At 43.4% G+C, this 26,469-nt stretch overlaps 1 protein-coding gene and 2 long non-coding RNA genes across 5 annotated transcripts in view; 1 reads left to right on the forward strand and 2 right to left on the reverse strand.

Moving 5' to 3' along the window:
- SLC12A2 (solute carrier family 12 member 2) overlaps positions 1–2,433 on the forward strand; it is a 116,274-nt gene extending 113,841 nt beyond the window's left edge. For all 3 annotated transcript variants that reach the window (XM_077291466.1, XM_077291448.1, XM_077291457.1), the window contains one exon: positions 373–2,433. In XM_077291466.1, coding sequence (XP_077147581.1) covers positions 373–508 — 136 coding nt within the window. In that variant the 3' untranslated portion in view covers positions 509–2,433. The remainder of the gene's footprint in view (positions 1–372) is intronic.
- The window catches only part of LOC143808625 (uncharacterized), an 86,301-nt gene that overhangs the window by 38,034 nt on the left and 21,798 nt on the right, over positions 1–26,469 (reverse strand). The gene's annotated exons all lie outside the window — the stretch shown is intronic.
- On the reverse strand, positions 1,788–25,614 carry LOC143808618 (uncharacterized). Its single transcript, XR_013221982.1, has 3 exons — positions 25,500–25,614; positions 24,737–24,822; positions 1,788–2,004 (listed from the first exon to the last, which is right to left on the reverse strand). It is a non-coding gene; the product is annotated as an uncharacterized LOC143808618 (long non-coding RNA).

Consider the following 26,469-nt stretch of genomic DNA (forward strand, 5'->3'; position numbering starts at 1 on the left):
AGTAGTTTGTACTGGTTTAGATAGGCTGACCCACTAGAATTTAAGTCAACTGTTTTGCAGAGTGTGTTTAAAGGGGTAAATAGTAAACTTTTTTTTTTTACCCATCAAATTTATGCTTAGACATGTATACATTTGAAATGGGTGTGTGTGTGTTTGTGTGTGGTGTGTTTATGTATATTACATATGTATACCTTTTTTCCCAACTATGATTCCTTATACATATAAAGATTTTTTTTTTTCAATTCAGGTGTGTTAAATGTCCAGCGCACAATGCTCTTAATGTGTTCCATGCTAAATCACAACCTATTATTATATGATTTTTTGCACTAATCCTCATATTTTTAGACTAACTGCTTAATTCTTTTATGACAGGAGCCTTCCAGTTGCAAGAAAAGGTGCTGTGTCCAGCGCACTATACATGGCTTGGCTAGAGGCACTTTCTAAAGATCTCCCACCCATCCTGCTTGTCCGTGGAAATCACCAGAGCGTCCTTACTTTCTATTCCTAAGCGCTGCCAGCCGCAGGGCCCCAAGAAATGGTACTTCGGTGGCTGGGATGCACATCACCACATTCTGTAAACCCCTAGAACTTCACTTTCTTGATTCCACAGACTTGAAAGCACATGGAGGAAAGTAACTTTTTCCCACACTTGAGAATCTGTTGCAGTTTTACTGCTTCTGTTACATTACTGGTGGATCCTGGCTTCATAAGGGAGATTCCTATGTATGGGACTCAAATACATGGAAGTTTATTTCTCTGCTACTTGAAAAGCAGCAATAAAAGTGTGTTTGTTTTTATTTTGACCAGTGAAAGGATTCTAGATTTGTAAAGCCTTTAGCCTTGAGGTGCCTTTTGAAAATTAACCAAACTTCATCCATACCCCCTTTTTTTATAAACTTGTATAGAATGTACAATCTGCCTTTCAGCTAGGACTTTAGATCAAAACCTTTAGTTTCTAGTTTCTTCCATCTTGACTATAACTTATGCTGCTTTTCAGTCTTCCACCCAGCGATTCACTCTTATATTACGTCATAAATGTTATTTTTTTTTTAGATTACTTTTCTTTTACATGTCTGATAAAATGCACAGGGTCTTGGCAAGACAGCTATTCTAACAATAAATGATCGTAAGTGACCACATTGGTGTATTGGAACAAAAGAGCGGATTTTATGGACCACATCACTATTTTTGTTCTATGGTTTTTAAAGCGTCAAAAGCATTAAATGAGTGGGGATTGCATACACTGGTGAAACGCTACTTTAAATACACCCCATCTTCACTTTTCATTTAATGGTCCGTGTGTCATCCCAATATATTATAGTCTTAACTGTCTAACAGTTTGTTAAAAGGGCTGTCTGCAACTAACCTATTGATGTCATGAATATGAGATCAGTGGGGGTCAGGCACCCGGGACCCCCCCAGAGATTATCTGGGATGTGCTCCTGCAGGGGCCGGAGGTAATCAACGTACAAAGCGGGACTGCACAGCTCTGTTTATTTAGTGGCTGCTGCCGCCGAGTACTGCTGATTGTCTCCCATTTATGATCTTCTACTTGCACTTGTTCCTGGCCCATCTGTTGAATTTGAATAGTAGAAAAAAATGGTTATAGATTAACTCAGGTAAACTGTTCAATAACTGGTAATCTGTATTCATTCCAAGGTTCCATGCACACGGCCATATTGTGCCCTTACCCACTATTTAGCTTGCCAGCATGACTACATAGTTCAACGGGAATCCGTGTGTCATGCCATCACTTTAATGCTTGATTAAATAATGAAGGTGCAGTCTGTGGCAGGAAAAGCTTAGTACATTTATTCCATTGTGTTTCCGTGGCATATATGTAGATGTTGAAACTTATACCCAGATGCAATGGCTTATATGTGCAGTAACATTACTTTGGGGGGAAAACATGAAACTTGTCTACAAAAATGAGCTCTTTGTTGAGTGATGCCTTACTCCACCTGCATTACTACCTTCTGGCCCGTAGGCTTGTAGTACATAGACCTGCAGAAAAAAAAAAAATTTATGTCCAATAATGTCTTGATTTATTTTTTTTTCTTTACGTGTTATGTCTAAATATGTTTTAAGCAGAACCTCCCTGACATTAACATTAGCTTTGCAATCTACAACATGTGAAATATACTGTATTTGTCGTGGTATTCACTGGCTTTTATATAGATCTTCCTTTATGGCCTAGTAGGAGAATTGCTGAAACAGTTTATGAAGAGGATTAGTCTATGCCTGCTAGTACTCTGAAGACAAAAACCTAGATGTACAGAAGGTTCATTACAGTGCGAAAACTTAAGTGCATTGCAAGCTTTTCTAGTAGACCGTATACTTGTATTTTTGATATGTTAATATTGCACAAAGCCCTGTAGAATGAATTGATGTGAAGCCAGTGCTGAACCCATTGATGAGGTTCTTCAAGGTGCACTTAATCAATTAGACTGAGCACAGGTAATGTGATAGGCGGCTATTCAGTCTCTGAGCATAGAAAACTGTACCTGCAGCTATAATGTGCAGACGCTTATACACACACATCCTGTGCTCTGTTCAGATCACTTTTTGTACTAATCCAGGAGGTGATGGGAATATTAAAGGGCATGTATGGTTTTATTGGATAAAATTGGGCCCCAAATGGTAAAAAATGTATATATTTTTCAGGTGTTTCTGGTTATGTTTGTAATCGGTCAAATGATAAGCTTGTTTGTTTTTCATCTGTCGAAAGATCCTCCGTCAGCACATTTCTGTAAGGACATCCCCCCCCACCACCATCACAAATGATTGTACTTCATTGGTAGGAAGACCATACGGGATGTTCATGAAGATTGCTATATTGGTGTTTGCAGGTTCTATGTGTAATATAATGTATTCTGAACACACATAATACCCTCTGATATGTTTTACCTGGAAGACAAGAATTGTCACGTGTAACTAATGTAGTGAAGTGTATAGCATAACATTAGTGTCTTGTATTCAGAGCATGTATGAGTCGTTTCGTACTGATTCGTTGTACCTCTGCTTGGTTGAAAGCCTCACAAGCTATATTTGTACAGAGCTTGTTTAGAAATAGTACCTGAAGTGAAGATGCCTGAGACTCTTATTAGCAAAGTTATGGACTTGGTGAGTTTGCAGAAAGTTGGAATGGAAGTAGGTGAATATATATCCCTTATCACAGTCCTTAGAAAATAAATTGTACATTTTATAGTAATGTTTAAAATTTTTCTATAGTTTTTAAAATTAAATTTACATGTATTCTAAAAACCCAAATTCATGTTTCAAGTTCACAGCATTAGGGGCATCTTTACACTACCGCGCTCACACACTGCTTTTTGGAAAAATGCCACTGAACAAAAAAAAGCTAAAAACCTATGCACTGTTAACTTTAATATCTGGCAGCAACAAAAAAGCCATTAAAAACACTACAATCAATCCTTCGTGTTTCTATTTCTAGCTTAACCTTGAGGTCCTTATTGTATGCTTTCACAATACATAGAATGAGACTGATGTTAGAGAAAATTTTCACATTTTGAACATAAGTACAAGTTAAACTTCTGTAGCCACCAATTGCTATGGCCTCCTCTTTGGATCTCTTTTGGAATGCATTTATCTTTTTGTAAAAAAAAAAAAAAAATTGTAATTGTATTATAACAATGTTCAACTGTTTTGGCCTTCTGGAACTTTGATGTATCATAGTACATAGCAAGCTGCAAAATGCAGCTCAAAGCAAAATCTGTCATACGAGCATTGATGGCTTTTTCTGTAGACCACATCTCTGCTGAAAATTTTGTCTAATGCTACGTTCACATTAGCGTTGTGCGGCGCAGCGTCGGCTGCACAACGCAGCGTTTTGTGACGCATGCGTTCATTTTTAGCATGATTTTTGGCGCAGAAAAAACTGCATCATGCAGCGTCCTCTGCGCCCTGACAGTTGCGCCAAAATGACGCATGCGTCACAAAACGCAAGACAACGCATGTCCATGCGCCCCCCCCATGTTAAATATAGGGGCGCATGACGCATGCGTCGCCGCGGCTGCGCCCGATGCTGTGCCGCACAACGCTAATGTGAACGTAGCATACGATGACATCTTAGCCGCCCAAAATGTTCAACTTAAGTCGAGAGAGATCCTGCTTTTTCAGATCTACAGACTAATCTACAATCCATCTGACTGCATTCTGCGTCTTGCTGTGTAGAATGACATATGGAAAGGAGTCAAAAGATTGAATATTTTAATTAAATGCCATTTAGAAAACTAAGACCTACATTTCAACAACGCTCTGAGATGTTTAGTGTCTTTACATCCCAACACTTTCCAGTGGTCAGGCCACTCGTATTAGTGCCGATGTCATCCTTTTACTACTTTGCAAAAGGCATCATAAAGAGCACATAATGATTTTGTGGGGTCAGGAGGCTAAAAAAAAATACATTGTTAGGTGTATATTGTAAACGGGCAGTGCTAGTTTTGTCATGATAAATTGCAGATTATATCTAATGTAATCTAGATATAGGGTCCCATTAAATTCTTAATCGCCTACCTTCATTGCTCAGAGTCCATCTCTGCAATCGGTCAGTCGGTATGTGAGTTCTCGATTTTAATCGTGTTTTACAAGAGGTGATGATGAATGAACTGCTGGCTTGTTTTAGTGCTGCTACCTTGTGTTGTGTGACCAGGTACTTTTTCCGTCTACTTTCTGTTTTCAGGAAAGGTTGCTAAAAGTGGGAGCGTTCTAATACCTATTTTATTCCGGAGTAGTAAGTGCAAATTACGACTAAGCTCTCACTGACCCTTTCCGGGAGATAGTTGTGTGACACACTGCATTGCAGTGATCTCGATCGATGTTTGTGTATGTATTCAGGAATTGTGCTGGTAATATTTAAAGAAGAAACCAAATTAAGTTAGTGTACATATTGAGGTAAGATACTACTTGTATATGAGCAGTTGTCTAAAGATGCAAACTTTGGGGCTTGGGTCGATCGTATATATGCTTATAATTACTCAGTGCACTTTCACCAATTTTCTTGGACACCTTAACGTTTTACAATACACCTATTTGATAGCATTCAGTAGCGTTACATATGTTCCATTCTGTACCTACGTGTTAACATAATACAAATAACACTTCGTCTTTCTAGTACAAAGATTGTTATATATGCATTTTGCCTAATTTAATGACATCTATATATACTAGTAAGTGTACCAGATAGCTTATTATTTATGATTTATATTTAAACGCTGTGCTCTTTTATGTTTGAGATTTTTAGAACTTTCCTTAATTGCGTTTTTAAAACTTATTTTTATATGCATTCCGGACATTGGACAGTAATAAAAATGTTGAAATAATGAAATTCAACAAACGTGTCTTCTGGTTATTTTATTCCTGCTTTCAGATGTTCAGAGTTTAACTTAATTCGTATGAACTAAGATGTTGACAATATGGTCTTCAGAACAATATTGTTCTTTATCTGAAATCTCACATGCTGCTTTGTGGGAATTGTTCATGTTTTTTTTTGTTTTTTTTTGTTTTTTTTTTGAAGAGAGGGTTATTTAAAGAAGCACTTCCATCAAAGCTTTTATCTTATCAATATATTGCATCATCCCATTAAATTGCACTGTGCACTTACCATTGCTCCATTTTGCCTTTCTACTTAGCTAATTCTTCACTTTTTTCTGCTCTATGTAGAAACAGGAAGTCTCTTGTTCCTTCATTTATCATTCCCCTCTTCAACTCCTTACCCACCTGCTCTGCTCCTCCCCCTGCCAGAGACTTTTGATGCGATTTGAGTCATGCAAGGAAAATTGATCTCCTGTTTGTACATAGAGCTTAGAAAGATTCAGATAGTCCATTTGTAATCACGTGGTGTCATAGAAGTTCAGCATGAGCAGTTGTATGTTTACGGTTCTTTATAATATGATGAATGAAATATATTAAGAGAATACAATTTTTGATGGGAGTGGTTCTTTAAATAACATAGCGAGGAGTGGATAAAAACTGGAAAAAAATTAAAGGAATGAATAATATTTTTTGCTTTCATCACCACTTTTGTAGTTGGCCCAAAAAACTGCATCAAGTGCCACCAAAAATAGGATGTGTGATTTCAGCCTTAGGAAAGTTTTGTACAGGAAAAAAAAATACATTATAGCAATTATAACCGTGCCAACAGTAAAGCATGCTGAGACCATTCATGTGTGGGGGTTGCTTTTCATCTGAGAGTGGAATTTTTCCTAAGTTCCAATTTTGCCTATTAACAATGCAGTGCATATAGAATGGTTTCTGAACATCCAACCACCCAGGAGCAATTTGGTGATGAACCATTATCACAAAGTTGAAAATAACTAAGTTGCCTGTTGAATAAAACATTGAAATTTTCCTTTCACCCATGATGGCACACCTGATAGAGGGATCTGCCCACCAAGGACAGGAAACCTGAAATTTAAGGGCGGCACCTCTCCCCTGCAGCAGTTGGTTTCCTGTCCTTGATGGGAACCTATTGCTGAAAACGAGCTATGAACAGAGAAGGAAGAAAAGACTTACCTAGGCATGTCCCAGCATTAGGAAGTGCAGGCCACATGCCTGTAACATCGGCCTTCAGGTCCCTGGAAGTGCCGACCGCTGGTCCACGGTGGGTTCAATCGTAATTGCTGGTGGTGGTGACAAGATGCCTTGCATGTCTCCAACTGCTGTGCTGCCCCGATCTGTGAGGGCATGCTGGAAGCGGCAAAGGATCGCAGGATGTGATGGTGTCCTCCATTGACATCACGGGTGTAAGCAGGGCTTTATCAGAGTGATTCTTCTTCCTCGGGTAGTGACATAGGGGGCAGACCATGTTCCCCAGTGGAAGATCGGGACAAACTAGTCAAAGCCATTAGGACAACAATGGGCTTAAAAGAAGATTCCTAAAGCCCTAGAAGATGGGATGTTCGAGGGGTTAAAGGAGGACACTTACTATTAAGAAAAGGTAAGATCCAATATGCAACTTGCCTCTTCAGAGAAAAAGGACTTGAACTCTATAGCGCCACCTGTTGGAAGTAACGATCCTGCAAATAACAATCAACCCTTTAACGAGACAATATGACAGGATAAATAGCCAAATCAGTATCTCAATTCGCAGACACTGTGTTTCGGGCTGTTGGCCCTCGTCAGTGTGAAGCATGAGAACTGATTTGGCTAGGTGAGAGGCTCTGGACTGATGTCTAAGGGGCAAGGACTCTACTTGTGGAGAGTGACATACCAGCTCTGGCTTGTCAAGGTAAGGAGGCATTTTTGCTGTGCAATGCTCCTCTGGGAAATTTAATATGCAACTTGCCTCTTCAGAGAAAAAGTAAGATTCAGGCACTTATTAACAGGGAGTGGAAAAAATCTGAAAAGCAATGATTACCCTCATCTTCCAAAAGGAGAAATCTTTTTGAGGAGAAAGATTCAGAGGTATGGGACAAAATTCCTAGAATGGACAGGGCAGTATCAAAGTCCTATATCGCTTGAAAATTCTGGTGTGCTAAGTAGTGATGAGCGAGTGTACTCATTGCTCTGGTTTTCCCAAGCACGCTCGGGTGACCTCCGAGTATTTGACTGCTCTGAGATTTAGTTTTCATCATGGCAGCTGAAGGATTTACTGCTACTAGCCAGGCTGAGTCATGTGGGGGTTGCCTGGTTGCTAGGGAATCCACACATGTAATCAAGCAGGCAAGTAGCTGTAAATCATTCAGCTGCCGCGATGAAAACTAAATCTCCGAGCAGTCATAAATACTTGGAGGTCACCCAAGCGTGCTTGGGAAAACCCGAGCAATGAGTATACTCGCTCATCACTAGTGCTAAGAGATCTTCTGGATAAAAAAGCAGATGAGTATCTGAAGCACATGTGGAAAGATGTAGCAGGGGGGTTGAAACCGGCAATTGCTGGAACTTTTACCTCCCGTTCCCTATTTATTTGGCCAGAACAAGTGGAGGATTAGCTGAAAGATATAACTCCAAGGGATAAGATTCTGGCTAACCTGCCATTATTATAAAGAGCTGTAGCATTTTTAGCAGCTACATCTGCAGGTTCTTTAAGGCCTCTTTCACACTTCTGTTTTTTACAATCAGTCACAATCCATCAAAATGTTGAAAAGACGAATCCTGTGCTGATTGTAAAAAATTGATGCACTGGAGCTGTTTTTTTGACAGTTCCAGTGCATCCTAGAAGGCTATGTGCACACGATGTGTATGCGTCATCGCCGCAGTTTTTTGCTGCGAAAACACATACACAACACAACCCATGTGAATAATAAATTAAAAAATCGTGATTTTCTTACATTCCGGCGTCCCGCGCGGCCCCCACAGCCTTGCCGATGCTCCGTTCCCAGTGATGCATAGCGAGACCATGACCTGTGATGATGTAGCGGTCTCTCGAGAGAGAGAGAGAATTTCCCTGATGGGAAATTCTTCCGCACATGCTTAGTTTGAAAAGACGGCATCCGTCGCTGGATTCCTGCTTTTCACAGCGACGTATCCTGCGCCCCTAGGCTTCCATTATAGCCAACGATGGACAGCGCAGGATCTGTCGCTAAGCAATTTTCCGACATACACAAAAAACGTTTGTGCGTTGTCTCCGCCCGACGAACAGCAATTTTACGACGGATCCGGCGCGCAATGGATGAAACGTGTGGCCGTCACAATCCATCGCTAATACAAGTCTGAGGAAAAACACCAAGGTTACTTACCAGTAGCCGTTTTTTCCGGAGCGCATGACAGCACACCTGAGAGGGATCCGCCCAGTCGGGACAGGAAACCTACTGAAATAAAAGGGCGGTACCTCTCCCTCTCTTCAGTTGGTTTTCAGAGCATGAGAGGCCCCCTTGGTTAGTACACATGGCAATCCACCACCACATCATCATAATAACAAAAAAACACCCAGCTAAAAGGTGAGCACCAAAGGGTGAAAAAGAAGGGAGGGAATATACAGGTGCTGTCATGGGCTCCGGAAAAATCGGCTACCGGTAAGTAACCTTGGTGTTTTCCCGTCTCCCAAGACAGCACACCTGAGAGATTTTTGGAGAAAGAACCACCTTAGGGAGGGACCACCACTTGTAGCACCCTTCTACCAAAGGTAAGGTCAGGACAATAAAGGCGTCAGTTATATATAGCACATAACTATGGCGACTCTTAATATAAGTAATGATACTAAGGAGAACCGAGAGTCAAAACTAGCCAATATAAATTTACAAAAGGTTAAATTTTATTTCAGAAAATCACATACATAAAATTATATCATACGGTAGTAAGTAGCAACTATATCCTAGGTACATCAAAAAGGCGATCCAGGGGACCACAGAGCACAAGTGAATTCAATAAACACTGCTTCCCAAACATGTGCATGTCAATGAGTACTCTCACACACATGGGACCTGCTAACAGTAGCAAGTGGTGATAGAACCAAGCAGTATACTTCTAAGAACGTTGTCAAGTCAATTCCCCACATATCATAAGGCAGTGAAAACCAACTAACATAGTTAGATAAATTTATTTACCCATATGTGTGCAGGCGTCCTGTGTGGATCCTGGATCGCAGACCCCAACGCGCGTTTCGCGTGCAAATCTCGTCGCTTCCTCAGGGGGCGTGGTTTAATGTGGATCTCATTACGATTTAAATAGGGCCCATTTCCGACCATGTGATAGTGCAAATATACGAAAGTGCGCATGCGTGAAACGCCGACACTTCCCCGCACTGCGCTCCAAGCCTCAATCCCCTGCAGGTCCCGGTCACGTGAGCGGGCCGGCGCCACACCCACACCACGCGACACAGGACACTGCCAGGGAGAGAAGGCAAAGCGCAGCCGGTTTATAAACATCAGCGTATATAAAAGTGACCGTGCCTATAAAGTGCATGAGTAAAAATAGAAAACAGGTGACCAATAGCTATATCGCTATATAGTCATATTAAAGGAATACTGCAAAACAGGAGATTCCTCACTGTATTACCACCGCATTAATTACTCTGGTATCTCAAGCCAGATAAATCCCTTATGAAAAATAAATAATTGAACAAAATCAAGTGCAAGTAATTAATTGTGATGAAAGTGTATTGTGGTGGTGCATAAAATAAATATATATCCCCTATATAGAATAAGTCTGCATAAAACAAGATAGGCACATAACATTATAAATAGTACATAGACATGACACTATTAAAATATACCGACATCACAGACAGTGAAAAAAACATTGAGAACATAAGAAAAATGTGAATTATAGACATATTGTTTCACATTATATAGCCCGGTTGTTGTATAATTGTCCATTTTAATTCTTCATTATTCTTTCTTTAAAGTGCTCGGGATCTCCTCCATCTCTTCAGTTGGTTTTCAGAGCATGAGAGGCCCCCTTGGTTAGTACACATGGCAATCCACCACCACATCATCATAATAACAAAAAAACACCCAGCTAAAAGGTGAGCACCAAAGGGTGAAAAAGAAGGGAGGGAATATACAGGTGCCGTCATGGGCTCCGGAAAAATCGGCTACCGGTAAGTAACCTTGGTGTTTTCCCGTCTCCCAAGACAGCACACCTGAGAGATTTTTGGAGAAAGAACCACCTTAGGGAGGGACCACCACTTGTAGCACCCTTCTACCAAAGGTAAGGTCAGTTGAGGAGGATAGGTCTAGCTGGTAGTGTCTAAAGAAGGTAGATGGAGAGGACCAGGTAGCGGCCTTACAAATTTGATCTATCGATACCTCTGCTTTTTCTGCCCAGGAAGTAGCCACAGCTCTGGTGGAGTGGTGGAGCCTTGATGCCTTCAGGGATCGGGGCGCCACAGGAAGCATAGGATAAGGAAATAGCCTCCCTAATCCACCTAGCAATAGTACCATTGGACACCCCATATCCCTTTCTACTACCCTGGAAGGCTACAAATAGCGATTGATCTTTCCTCCACTGACTGGTCAAGGATATGTACTGCAAAATAGCTCTTCTTACATCCAGTGTATGAAATTTCATCTCCCCTGGGTTCTTAGGATTATCACAAAAAGAGGGTAATACAATCTCTTGACTTCTATGGAACTTCAGTACCACTTTCGGAAGATATGCCGGATCTGGTCTGAGTACTACTCTGTCATTAAATATTTGCGTGTAAGGAGGGGAGATAGACAGGGCTTGCAAGTCACTCACCCTAAAGGGCTGATGTTAAAGCTACCAGGAGCACTGTTTTAAGGCCGGGATCACACATGCGAGAAACACGTTTGTGTCTCGCATGTGAAACACAAGCTCTGGCGCCGGCACTGTGGAGCGGAGCATGCGGCCGCATAGGAACACATGGAGCTGCACGCTCCGCTCCCAAGTGCCAGCGCCAGAGCTTGGGTTTCACATGCGATCCCGGCCTAAGAGTGAGTATTTTTACCGATGATTCCTGCAAAGGTTCAAATGGACTTTTGGTTAGAGCGTCTAACACCAGATTCAAATCCCACGGAGGAACCCTCTGAATTATCACTGGTCTAGACCTACTACAAGATTTAATAAAGCGGGACACCCACCTATTGGAGGCCAGATTACAATTATACAAGGCTCCTAATGCCGACACCTGTACCTTGAGCGTATTAGTTGCCAACCCTAGTTGTAAATCCGCTTGTAAAAATTCTAAAATAGTGCCTACAGGAGCCTCGTCCCCCAGAGGTTGCCCTGAAAAATCCAGAAACTTTTTCCATGTTCTACCATAAATTCTCGATGTTACTGGTTTTCTACTTTTCAACAAGGTGGAGAATAACCCTGGTGAAAACCCCTGCCTACTCAGTAACGCCCTCTCAAATTCCAGGCTGCAAGATGGAAGCCCTTCACTTGAGAGTAGCATATTGGGCCCTGGGTAAGCAGGTCCAGAATCTCTGGTAGAATCCATGGATCGGTTATAGACATCTGTCTCAGGAGGGAGAACCAAGGTCTTTTCGGCCAAAATGGAGCAATCAAAATTACTCTCGCCTGCTCCATTCTGATCTTTCTCACCACTGCTGGAATCATCGCTATCGGTGGAAACACATAAGCGAGACTGAAATTCCATTGAATTTGAAGAGCATCTACCGCGAAAGGTTTCTCCCTCGGGTCTAACGAACAGAAACTCTCTACTTTAATGTTGTTTAGAGTGGCAAATAAATCTATTACAGGTAAGCCCCAAGCCTGCACTATCTGTTGAAATACCCAGGGATTCAATGACCACTCTCCCTGCCTCAGTGTTTTGCGACTTAGGTAGTCTGCTCTCGTATTCTCGACCCCTTTTATGTGGAGAGCAGAGAGGGATAGAAGGTGGCGCTCTGCTAGTTGTAGGAGGACAGACGCTGACTTCATCAGGGAAGGGGATCTATTCCCCCCTTGGTGGTTGATATATGCAACCACTGCGCGATTGTCTGACCTGACTGGTATGGTGACCCTGAAGGATGGGAAGGAAGTGTTTTACAGCTCTCTCTACGGCCCATAACTCTCTTAAATTTGACGCCTGCTGTGATTCTAGATGGGACCAGAATCCCTGAACTGAGAGAGTACCTAAATGCGCCCCCATCCTGTACCGCTTGCGTCTGTGGTGATGATCTGTTCTATCGGAGTTATCCACTGGACCCCCGACGTCAAATGATCTCTTACGGCCCACCATTTTAGGGAATCTGTTACCTCCAATGAAAGGCGTAGCTTCCCCTCTAAATGCCATTTTAACCACTTTTGTGCTGACAGGACCTCCCACTGTAACAGTCTTAGATGAAACTGTGCCCATCTTACTGCGGGTATACAGGACGTCAGAAAACCCAATAGGGACATTGCCTTCCTCAGTGTCATTACAGGGTTTTGAATCGCTGATTCTACAAGATGTTGAATTTTGACCAGCTTGTTTTCTGGTAGGAGACAAAGCTGACGCCTGGAGTCCAGAATTAAGCCTAAAAAGGACTGAACTAGCTCCGGCGTCAACCTTGATTTGGCAAGAATTATTTTCCACCCCAACACCTCTAGCGTCGCAGTAACCTCTTTTGTTTGTGCCAGGCAGGGCGCCGCTGAATTCCCTATTACCAGGAAGTCGTCTAGATACGGAACTATCACCATGTTCTGAGAGCGTAGGAAGGACATGACCTCTGACATTAGCTTGGTAAATATTCTTGGAGCTATTGACAGGCCGAATGGGAGGGCAGCGTACTGATAGTGTCTGAGACAACCTTGGACATAAACTGCAACTCTTAGAAATTTCGGGAAGTCCCGATGGATTGGGACATGGTAGTAGGCGTCCTTTAAATCGATAGCTGCCATGAAACACTGTGGGAACAAGAGTTTTATCGCTGTATTCACAGACTCCATCTTGAAGGAGCAGTTTACTACTGACTGGTTGAGGTTTTTTAAATTGACAATGGTTCTTAGTGACCCGTCCGGTTTTCGTATCAAAAAAAGAGGGGAATAAAAACCTTTTCCCCGTTCTTCCCCCGGGACTTCTACCAGAACTCGTTTTGATACCAGCTCCAATACCTCTGCTTCCAAAGCTAGCTGCTCTTCCGGGGTTTTTTCTCTGGGGTGTTAAAACAAAAGTCTGTCGCGGTGGATAAACAAAATCTATTTTTAGGCCGTCTTTGACAACTTTCAGAGTCCAATGACTGGGGGAGATGTTTACCCAGGCTGGGAAAAAAGATGAAAGCCTTCCCCCCCTGGCCTGGCGTCATTGGGAGGGCTTTTTCGCTGATGTCGAGGGACCTTTAAACATATATCCAGATCCCTTTCTGTCTCTGGAGTCCCAATTCCTTCTATCTCCTGGGGGGCGGCCCCTACTAAATTTGCCCCTCCGAAAATAAGGTCTTCTAAAGTCCACTGGAAAGCGAGGAAAACCCTTTTTCCTATCTCCGGCTTTCTCTAAAATGTCTTCTAATTTTTTACCAAAGAGGAAATGGCCATCACACGGTATAGAACAAAGTCTATTCTTTGAGGGTAAGTCGCTTGGGCATCCCTTCAACCAGAGAGCACGTCTAGCCGCATTGGATAAACTTTCTGCTCTAGCCGCCAGCCTTACGGAGTCTGCCGAAGAATCTGCTATAAAGGCTGCTGCTCCCTTAGCCATAGTCACATTGGTTAAAATTTCATCCCTTGGAGCTTTAGATTTCAACTGCTCCTCTATCTGCTGTAGCCAGACAATAAGGGAACGCGCGACACAAGTCCCTGCAATTGCCGGTTTTAAACCCCCTGCGGTTGCTTCCCAGGTGTGACTCAGGAACCCATCCGCTTTCTTGTCTAAGGGATCCCTTAACACACCAGAGTCTTCTAAGGGAAGGGATAACTTTTTAGAAGATTTAGCTACTGCACCATCGATTTTTGGAACCTTATCCCATGTCTCCGAATCTTTCTCCTCAAAGGGGTAACGTCTTTTAGAAGCCGAGGGCAGATTACCCGATTTCTCCGGCTTCCTCCATTCCTTCTCTATAAGGGCTTTTACTTTGGAGTTAACTGGAAAGGTACGCTTTCGCTTTTCTTCCAACCCCCCAAACATAATGTCCTCCAGGGACTTGGCCGCTTTCTCATCTTTCAGGCCCATTGAAGCTCTAACGGCTTTTACTAGCTTGTCCGTGTTCTCGGTTAGAAAGCACGGACGGCCCCCAATATCGCTATCTGAAGAGGAGCCAGAGGACTTAGAGGAGGAGGAGCAGGGAGATAATGGTTCTTCCTGGCATTCCTCGTCAGAATGAGAAAACTCGGACACAGAAACTGGTTCTAGGTCTCTACTACCCTTTTTCTTAAGGGCTGCTTTAACAGAGCCTTCTACTTCTGCTCTGATTATTGCTCTAAGACTAGAGGCAAAGTCAGGGGTCTCTTCCTGGATAGTCCTTTGGATGCAATCTACACAAAGACTCTTCTGCCACTGGACTGCCAACGGAACTCTACAGAGGGCACATTCCTTATTCTTTGACTTGGAGCTAGCCTTCCTCGGCGCCTGCCAAGTAAACAGAAAATGTAGCCCATTACCACCACGGTGACATTCACGTAGATCAGAGGTCCCCAACCGCCGGTCCGCGGACCAGGACCGGGCCGTTGGGGTTTTTCAGCCGGTCCGCGGCGCCCCTGTTCAGCGGTCACGTGGGACCGCTCATTAGAGAAATGAATAGGCGGCTCCACCTCCCATAGGGGCGGAGCCGCATAATTCATTTCTCTAATCAGCGGTGCCGGTGACCGCTGACAGAGGAAGAGGCTGCGGCACCGAAGACCAGCTGTCCGGGGGAAGGAGCGGGACGCCGGGAGCAGGTAAGTATCGCATATTTACCTGTCCTCGTTCCACACGCCGGGCGCTGTCTCCATCTTCCCGGCGTCTCTCCGCACTGACTGCAGGCAGAGGGCGCGATGACGCATATAGTGTGCGCCGCCCTCTGCCTGATCAGTCAGTGCAGAGAGACGCCGGGAAGATGGCGCCGAGGAGCTGCAAGCAAGACAGGTGAGTATGTGTTTTATTATTTTTATTGCAGCAGCAGCAGCACAGCTATGGGGCAATAATGGTGCAGAGCACTATATGACACAGCTATGGGGCAATAATGGTGCAGAGCACTATATGGCACAGCTATGGGGCAATAATGGTGCAGAGCACTGTATGGCACAGCTATGGGGCAATGGTGCAGAGCACTATATGGCACAGCTATGGGGCAATGGTGCAGAGCACTATATGGCACAGCTATGGGGCAATAATGGTGCAGAGCACTGTATGGCACAGCTATGGGGCAATGGTGCAGAGCACTATATGGCACAGCTATGGGGCAATTATGAACGGTGCAGAGCACTATATGGCACAGCTATGGGGCAATTATGAACGGTGCAGAGCACTATATGGCACAGCTATGGGGCAATTATGAACGGTGCAGAGCACTGTATGGCACAGCTATGGGGCAATAATAAACGGTGCAGAGCACTATATGGCACAGCTATGGGGCAATAATGGTGCAGAGCACTATATGGCACAGCTATGGGGCAATAATGGTGCAGAGCACTATATGGCACAGCTATGGGGCAATAATGGTGCAAAGCACCAGGGAAACAAGCATGGTGCTCCCACTCATTCTGAACCTATGGTAAGTTGAATCACATTCTCATTATAAATGTCATAATTATATAAGTATGCACTAAGCTCCATCCCTCCATAACCCCACCCCCATATGACCAAAGCCCCGCCCCTGCCCCACCCCCACCGGGCCATGGAAAACTGGTCTTGCTTAAAGCCGGTCCCTGGTGCAAAAAAGGTTGGGGACCTCTGACGTAGATCACTCACCACCCGCTGACAATAAAGGGTACCGGATTCCGAGGCGGACTAGGAGCACGGGGAACATTCCTCCTGGAGGCTGAAGAATCCTGAGACGGCCGGCCAGAACGATTGCCACTCCTTCCACTCGAGCAGCTATTCATCTTAGCACGTTGGTGAGCAGGTGAATCACCTGATAAGGGCTCTTGCTGCTGCTGCTGTAATGGCTGCTGCTGCTGTTGCTCCATACGATCCTCCATGTCTGGAAAGCTGTATGGAAATGAGCGTCGTTCTGCGCTGTTTTACCCTTAATAAAGGGTCATCCTCAGTGCTCCCCACCTCTTCCGGTAACCATTGAGCTCCTCTCCCCCTCCAGTACACCGCCGGGAAGCCTGTAACGTCTCTGGCGTTTGTTCCATGGGTGCCGCCATCTTGGATCCGGCGCGCCGGTCTGACGTCGCGCAGGCACACCCATTCCCAGCGTACCTTGCGCGCATCGTCAGCCGCGCGCCCGGAAGTCGCCCAGCTGAGGGGGAGAGAGCGGCGTGGCAGACACAGAATGGCCCCAGGAGTCCGGACTGTGCTGGACCGACGCCCGCACGTGCGCAAGAGCCCACAGAATCTGCGAACGGCGCTACCGTCTCCTGAAGGCCGACATACAGGCGCCCTGCCTGCGCTTCCAGGGCCGGGACAGGAGCGGGTAAGTGGATCTTCAATCAAAACCGCCGTGATTTCAGCACAAGGGTTCCCATCAGGACAGGAAACCCAACTGAAGTGAGGGAGAGGTACCGCCCTTTTATTTCAGTAGTTTTCCTGTCCCTACTGGGCGGATCCCTCTCTCAGGTGTGCTGTCATGGGAGACGGGAAAAAATGGATCCAGCAGCACCATTTGCTGGATCCGTTTTTTTTTCACAAAACGACGCATTGTGACGGAAAAAGAAAGATGGAAGTGTGAAAGAGGCCTAAGACTAGCGGCTAGGTCTTGCTTGTCAAATGTGGAAAGGCTGTCCAGGAGACCTTCAGTCTAAGAACAAACTGTGCTCTATCCCGTGCGATAGCCAATTCTTGTTTCAGAAGAAATTGGATGATATTTTAGAAAAAGCCGGAGATTAAAAAAAAAAAAAAAAAAGGGCTTTCCTGTTTTTTTTTGCACAGCAAATACAAAAAATGAGTTGCTTTAGTAGGAAAAGATATAATATAGGACGTCCTCAGGGAGAGAGAAGAAAATAGGAGTTGAGTAGGAAAGAGCACGGTTTTATGTTGGGAGGTCCCTCTTCAGGAGCCAAGGAATCTTCTCAATGATGCCAGACTACAAGTAGGGAAAGGCTTTCCTTCTTCATCCAGACCCGGGAAAACATCTCTGCCAGCAGCTAGATTTTGGACAGAAGAATAGGTTTAAAAATAGATTTTTGTCAGACTTTTATAGTGACACCCATCAGGAGGTCATAAGAGGAACAACTACAGTGCCTTGCGAAAGTATTCGGCTCCCTGGAACTTTTCAACCTTTTCCCACATATCAAGCTTCAAACATAACGATACCAAATGTAAATTTTTGGTGAAGAATCAACAAGTGGAACACAATTGTAAAGTTGAAGGAAATTAATTGGTTATTTGAAATTTTTGTCTAACATCAAAAACTGAAAAGTGGGACGTGCAATATTATTCGGCCCCTTTACTTTCAGTGCAGCAAACTCACTCCAGAAGTGGATCTCTGAATGATCCAATGTTGTCCTAAATGCCTAATGATTAGTGTTGAGCATTCCGATACCGCAAGTATCGGGTATCGGCCGATACTTAGCGGTATCGGAATTCCGATACCGAGATCCGATACTTTTGTTGTATCGGGAATCGGTATCGGGATCGATATAATGTGTAAAATAAAGAATTAAAATAAAAAATATTGCTATACTCACCTCTCCGACGCAGCCTTCACCTTACCGAGGAAACCGGCAGCCTTGTTTGCTTAAAATGCGCGCGTTTACTGCCTTCCGTGACGTCACGGCTTCTGATCGGTCGCGTGCCGCCCATGTGACCGCGACGCGACCAATCACAACAAGCCGTGACGTAATTTTCAGGTCCTGAATGCCTAATTCTAGGCATTCAGGACCTGAAAATTACGTCACGGCTTGTGATTGGTCGCGTGCCGCCCATGTGACGCGACGCGACCAATCACAAGGCATGATGTAATTTTCAGGTCCTGAATGCCTAATTCTAGGCATTCAGGACCTGAAAATTACGTCACGGCTTGTTGTGATTGGTCGCGTCGCGGTCACATGGGCAGCACGCGACCAATCAGAAGCCGTGACGTCACGGAAGGCAGTAAACGCGCGCATTTTAAGCAAACAAGGCTGCCGGTTTCCTCGGTAAGGTGCAGGCTGCGTCGGAGAGGTGAGTATAGCAATATTTTTTATTTTAATTCTTTATTTTACACATTACCTTGCCTTTTTTTGCAATTCTGACCAGTGTCCCTTTATGAGGTAATAACTCAGGAACGCTTCAACGGATCCTAGCGATTCTGAGATTGTTTTTTCGTGACATATTGGGCTTCATGTTAGTGGTAAATTTAGGTCGATAATTTCTGAGTTTATTTGTGAAAAAAACGGAAATTTGGCGAAAATTTTGAAAATTTCGCAATTTTCACATTTTGAATTTTTATTCTGTTAAACCAGAGAGTTATGTGACACAAAATAGTTAATAAATAACGTTTCCCACATGTCTACTTTACATCAGCACAATTTTGGAAACAAATTTTTTTTTTGCTAGGAAGTTATAAGGGTTAAAATTTGACCAGTGATTTCTCATTTTTACAACAAAATTTACAAAACCATTTTTTTTAGGGACCACCTCACATTTGAAGTCATTTTGAGGGTTCTATATGGCTGAAAATACCCAAAAGTGACACCATTCTAAAAACTGCACCCCTCAAGGTGCTCAAAACCACATTCAAGAAGTTTATTTACCCTTCAGGTGTTTCACAGCAGCAGAAGCAACATGGAAGGAAAAAATTAACATTTAACTTTTTAGTCACAAAAATGATCTTTTAGCAACAATTTTTTTATTTTCCCAAGGGTAAAAGGAGAAACTGGACCACGGACATTGTTGTCCAATTTGTCCTGAGTACGCTGATACCTCATATGTGGGGGTAAACCACTGTTTGGGCGCACGGCAGGGCTCGGAAGGGAAGGAGCGCCATTTGATTTTTTGAATGAAAAATTGGCTCCAATCTTTAGCGGACACCATGTCGCGTTTGGAGAGCCCCCGTGTGCCTAAACATTGGAGCTCCCCCACAAGTGACCCCAATTTGGAAACTAGACCCCCCAAGGAACTTATCTAGAACCATAGTGAGCACTTTAAACCCTCAGGTGCTTCACAAATTGATCCACAAAAATGAAAAAGTACTTTTTTTTCACACAAAATTTCTTTTAGCCTCAATTGTTTCATTTTCACATGGGCAACAGGATAAAATGGATCCTAAAATTTGTTGGGCAATTTCTCCTGAGTACACCGATACCTCACATGTGGGGGTAAACCACTGTTTGGGCACATGGTAAGGCTCGGAAGGGAAGGAGCGCCATTTGACTTTTTGAATGAAAAATTATCTCCATTGTTAGCGGACACCATGTCGCGTTTGGAAAGCCCCTGTGTGCCTAAACATTGGAGCTCCTCCACAAGTGACCCCATTTTGGAAACTAGACCCCCCAAGGAACTTATCTAGAGGCATAGTGAGCACTTTAAACCCTCAGGTGCTTCACAAATTGATCCGCAAAAATGAAAAAGTACTTTTTTTTCACACAAAATTTCTTTTAGCCTCAATTCTTTCATTTTCACATGGGCAACAGGATAAAAATGGATCCTAAAATTTGTTGGGCAATTTCTCCTGAGTACGCCGATGCCTCATATGTGGGGGTAAACCACTGTTTGGGTGCACGGCAAGGCTCGGAAGGGAAGGAGCGCCATTTGACTTTTTGAATGGAAAATTAGCTCCAATCATTAGTGGACACCATGTCGCGTTTGGAGAGCCCCTGTGTGCCTAAACATTGGAGATCCCCCACAAATGACCCCATTTTGGAAACTAGACCTCCCAAGGAACTAATCTAGATGTGTGGTGAGCACTTTGAACCCCCAAGTGCTTCACAGAAGTTTATAATGCAGAGCCATGAAAATAAAAAATCATTTTTCTTTCCTTAAAAATGATGTTTTAGCAAGCAATTTTTTATTTTCACAAGGGTAACAGGAGAAATTGTACCCCAATAGTTGTTGCCCAGTTTGTCCTGAGTACACTGATACCCCATATGTGGGGGTAAACCACTGTTTGGGCACAAGTAAGGGCTCGGAAGGGAGGTAGTGACGTTTTGAAATGCAGGCTTTGATGGAGTGTTCTGCGTGTGTCACATTCCATTTGCAGAGCCCCTGATGTGCCTAAACAGTAGAAACCCCCCACAAGTGACCCCATTTTGGAAACTAGACCCCCCAAGAAACTTATCTAGATATGTGGTGAGCACTTTGAACCCCCAAGTGCTTCACAGAAGTTTACAACGCAGAGCCGTGAAAATAAAAAATATTTTTTCTTTCCTTAAAAATGATGTTTTAGCAAGCAATTTTTTATTTTCGCAAGGGTAACAGGAGAAATTGGACCCCGATAATTGTTGCCCAGTTTGTCCTGAGTATGCTGGTACCCCATATGTGGGGGTAAACCACTGTTTGGGCACACGTCGGGGCTCGGAAGGGAGGGAGCACCATTTGACTTTTTGAACGCAAGATTGGCTGGAATCAATGGTGGTGCCACGTTGCATTTGGAGACCCCTGATGTGCCTACACAGTGGAAACCCCTCAATTCTAACTCCAACACTAACCCCAACACACCCAACTCTAGCCATAACCCTAATCACAACCCAACCCCAACACACCCCTAACCACAACCCTAACCCTAATCCCAACCCTAACCCTAATCCCAACCCCAACCACAACTTTAACCCCAACACACCCCTAACCCTAACCATAACCCTAACCACAAGCCTATTCTTAATCCTATTTCCAACCCTAGCCCTAATTCCAACCCTAACTCTAATTCCAACCCTAACCCTAAGGCTATATGCCCACGTTGCGGATTCGTGTGAGATTTTTCCGCACCATTTTTGAAAAATCCGCAGGTAAAAGGCACTGCGTTTTACCTGCGGATTTACCGCGGATTTCCAGTGGTTTTTATGCGGATTTCACCTGCAGATTCCTATTGAGGAACAGCTGTAAAACGCTGCGAAATCCGCACAAAGAATTGACATACTGCGGAAACTACAGCGCAGCATTTCCGCGCGGTATTTTCCGCACCATGGGCACAGCAGATTTGGTTTTCCATAGGTTTACATGGTACTGTAAACCTGATGGAACACTGCTATGAATCCGCAGCGGCCAATCCGCACAGTGTGCACATAGCCTAATTCTAACGCTAACCCTAGTTCTAACCCTACCCCTAACCCTACCCCTACCCCTAACCCTAACCCTAGTTCTAACCTTAGTGGGAAAAAAAATATTTTCTTTATTTTATTATTGTCCCTACCTATGGGGGTGATAAAGGGGGGGGTCATTTACTATTTTTTTATTTTGATCACTGTGATAAGTTTACCACAGTGATCAAAATGTACATGGAACGCATCTGCCGGCCGGCAGATTCGGCGGGCGCACTGAGCAAGCGCCCGCCATTTTGGAAGATGGCGGCGCCCAGGGAGAAGACGGACCGACCTCGGGAGGCTCGGTAAGTATGAGGGGGTGGTGGGGGGGTGGATCGGAGCACAGGGGGGGGATCGGAGGATGGGGGGAGCGGACAGGAGCACGGGGGAGCGGACAGGGGGACGGAGGGGGGGTACCGGACAGAACGGAGGACTGGGGAGGAGATCGGGGGCGGTGGGGGTGGGCAGAACATGATTTCCAGCCATGGCAGATGCTATTGCAGCATTGGCCATGGCTGGATTGCAATATTTCACCATTTTCATAGGTGAAATATTGCAAATTGCTCTGATTGGCTGTTGCACTTTCAACAGCCAATCAGAGCGATCGTATCCACGTGGGGGCAAAGCCACCCCCCCTGGGCTGAAGTACAACTCCCCCTCTCCCTGCAGATCGGGTGAAATAGGAGTTAACCCTTTCACCCGATCTGCAGGGACGCGATCATTCTGTGACACAGCATATGCGTCACAGGTCGGATTGGCACCGACTTTCATGACGCATACGCTGTGTCACAGGTCGGGAAGGGGATATGGATCCCAGGGCCTGAAGGAGAGTTTCCTCTCCTTCAGACCCTGGGAACCATCAGGGATACCGTCCGATACTTGAGTCCCATTGACTTGTATTGGTATCGGTATCGGATTAGATCCGATACTTTGCCGGTATCGGCCGATACTTTCCGATACCGATACTTTCAAGTATCGGACGGTATCGCTCAACACTACTAATGATGATAAATATAATCCACCTGTGTGTAATCAAGTTTCTGTATAAATGCACCTGCTCTGTGATAGTCTCAAGGTTCTGTTTGAAGCACAGAGCGCATCATGAAGACCAAGGAACACAACAGGCAGGTCCATGATACTGTTGTGAAGTTTAAAGCCAGATTTGGATACAAAATGATTTCCAAAACTTTAAACATCCCAAGGAGCACTGTGCAAGCGATCATATTGAAGTGGAAGGAGTATCATACCACTGCAAATCTACCAAGAGGGATCTACAGCTAATGTGGGACAGAGTCTGTCCATAGGAAAACAATCAATTGTACACTGCCCAAATCTGGCCTTTATGGAAGAGTGGCAAGAAGAAAGCCATTTTTCAAAGATATCCATAAAAAGTGTTGTTTAAAGTTTGCAACAAGCCACCTTGGAGACACACCAAACATGTGGAAGAAGGTGCTCTGGTCAGATGAAACCAAAATCAAACTTTTTGGCAACAATGCCAAGCGATATGTTTGGCGTAAAGGCTACACAGCTCATCACCCTGAACACACCATCCCCACTGTCAAACATGGTGGCAGCATCATGGTTTGGGCTTGCTTTTCTTCAGCAGGGACAGGGAAGATGGATGGAGCCAAATACAGGACCATTGAAGAAAACCTGTTGGAGTCTGCAAAAGACCTGAGACTGGGACGGAGATTTGTCTTCCAACAAGACAATGATCCCAAACATAAAGCAAAATCTACAATGGAATGGTTCACAAATAAATGTATCCAGATGTTTAGAATGGCCAAGTCAAAGTCCAGGCCTCAATCCAATCGATAATCTGTGGAAAGAGCTGAAAACTGCTGTTCACAAATGATCTCCATCAAACCTCACTGAGCTCAAGCTGTTTGCCAAGGAAGAATGGGCAAGATTTCAGTCTCTCGATGTGCAGAACTGATAGAGACATACCCCAAGCGACTTGCAGCTGTAATCGCAGCAAAAGGTGGCGCAACAAAGTATTAAGTTAAAGGGGTTGAATAATATTGCACACCCCACTTTTCAGTTTTTGATTTTCCACAAAAATTTAAAATAACCAATAAATTTCGTTCAACTTCACAATTGTGTTCCACTTGTTGATTCTTCACCAAGCATTTACATTTGGTATCTTTATGTTTGAAGCATGATATGTGGGAAAAGGTTGAAAAGTTCCTGGGAGCTGAATACTTTTGCAAGGCACTGTAGCCCTAGAGACAAGTCTTGGGCTTGATGGGGAAACAGGTCTTGTGAGAGGTTCCGGAAGAAGGAAAAGGAAGGGGATTTTATTTCCCCTTTTTTTGTTTAAAAAAAAAAAAATGGTTCGTTAAGAACAATCATCAACTTGAAGAACCTAAACAGATGGTTAAAATATCAGACTTTCAAGATGGAATCAATAACCACGGCTGTAAAGCTACTGTTTCATAATTGTTTCATGGCAGTCATAGACTTAAAGGATGCTTATCACACCCCGATTAATCTAGACCAGTATTTCCCAATCTCCAGTCCTCATGGACCCCACGGGTCATGTTTTCAGGATTTCCATATAGTTGCATAGGTGAGACATTTCCTGATGCCTTGATGATTCTTCCACTACTTGTGCAATACTAAGCAAATCCTGAAAACATTACCCGTGTGGTCCGTGAGGACTGGAGTTTGGGAAACACTGATCTAGACCATCAAAAGTTCTTGAGTCATCTTATACATACAATGAGAAATAAAGCATTATCCATTCAGCTCTTTCAGTTTGTCTGGGGCTCTAAGAATCTTCACTATGGTAATAGCCGAGATGGCTGCCTACTTTTGCGTCCGGAACCCCATTATTATTCTTTACCTAGACTACTTCCTAATAGTGGGGAGATCAGAGAAGCAATGTTCAATACAACTGGAAGATGTAAGAGTCATCTTAGAAAATCTTGGCTGGATTATTAGCCTTTGCTAGTGAACGATGCTTCCATTAAAAATAGTCATTCCTGGGCCTCATTCTAAACGCTGGGCTTCATAATTGTATTTTACCCAAGAAGAAAAAAGGACAAGCTAGTACTCTTACCTCGGCAGCAATAGAAGTTCCAAAAATTACCTTAAGCACGGCAATGTTCCTGTTGACAACTCTTAACATCCTGCATCCCAGGGGTGATGTGGGCCCTGCTACACACGCGGCAGCTTCTGTGGGAAATATTTTTTATACCAAAAATGAGAAAAATACCCAATATAAATATTTTTTCTAAATCAAAAGGATTTCAATTAGACACAATTAGTACTTGAAGCAAAAAACTACTTGAAAAAAATAATAAAAGATCATTTGATATATTGCATTTCATTTTATTAAATATAGACACCAAACAAGTACAAATATGTTCAAAACAATATGACAGGACATAGTAAAATAGAAAAAAGAAAAACAATAAAAACCAAGGGGGGCAGGTTAGCAGACACAACACCACCAGTAATTGGCAGAATGTTACGAATTTTAATCCTATAGTGTGGGACATTAGGAAAGCAGGGAAGCCAAACTACAATACTCAAAATAAATATAAAGTGCAGTGCACATGTATTATTGCTTATTTGTTTTTATATTACTGCTTCGCTGCTATCCCAGAGACCCACACCAAACGTATGGTCAGCAATCATTATCCACATAAGGAGTATTGTCAGTAGCAAGAGGAAATACTGGATAAATTATAGACAGGTGATACTGACCGGAGTTCATGCTGCATATGCTGGCACCGCCTACTCCTACGCGCGTTTCACACGTAGCTTCGTCAGGGGGTGATGGAGTGGGAGGGCCATATGCTAGTTTATAGACAAATAACAATCTAATTTGAACCATTCATTGAACTTACTCAGGTGCGATCTATGGCGCCGCCGCGGTGATAGAGTCCCTGCCACGGGCCTCGCAGCAACGTCACCAGAAAGCGCGATTGTGATCCGTGTCTGTGATGTCACAGACGAGACACGCGACCAGGCACGCACCTACATCGGAAGCAAGCAATGCGCACAGCACCAATGCGGCCATGGTTAGTTTGCGCAAAACTAGGGGCAAGCCAATATACATAGGGGGTTCCATATAAACCCAGAACCATTACAACCATGATTAATATAGGGAAAATATAAAGACACCATTAAGTACATCTGATGAATCAAAAACATAATTATAGTGAGAAAGGTTTGAAGAAAAAATACAATTGATAAAAATAAGAGAGAAAAATTCCATATATAAAGTATAACTAGTAAATAAATAAAATCTGTATAAATGTGATAAAACCATTACAAAAGAGCAATGGTAAAGTGCATAATACAAATTAAATACTAATTGCAAAAAATAAATAGAAGTGCTCCGAAATAGAACATCTTGTGTAACACAATTATTATGATCCGATTAGGGTCCATAGAGAAGATCCAGACTTTTTGCTCCAAAAAGTTAGGAATCCACACAAAATCAATGGATAGCAGAATCCTATATAAAAATTACAGAAGAAAAGGAATATATATAAGTATATTATATTTAATTAACACCACTCCCACCATAAATGGCCCATAGAGAAGTTTTTGACCATAATTTTATGAAATTGTAGGCCCTCAACTAGAAAATTTAGAAAAAAGGGGGACCAATCAATTACAATAATAAACTAAGATTAAGAATAAACACATAATAAAAAAGAAAAGAAAATAAATAAACAAATACAAAAATCAATTAAAATATAATAGAAAAAAATCTATTAAAATATAATAGATAAGCAGCTTCTTTGGGATCCCCATATCAGAGTAGTAATTAACTCATATCCTTATAAAAAGCTGGAAAACCCCCACTGA

Source organism: Ranitomeya variabilis, chromosome 1 (genome assembly GCF_051348905.1).
Source record: "Ranitomeya variabilis isolate aRanVar5 chromosome 1, aRanVar5.hap1, whole genome shotgun sequence".
In the NCBI taxonomy this organism is placed as follows: Eukaryota; Metazoa; Chordata; class Amphibia; order Anura; family Dendrobatidae; genus Ranitomeya; species Ranitomeya variabilis.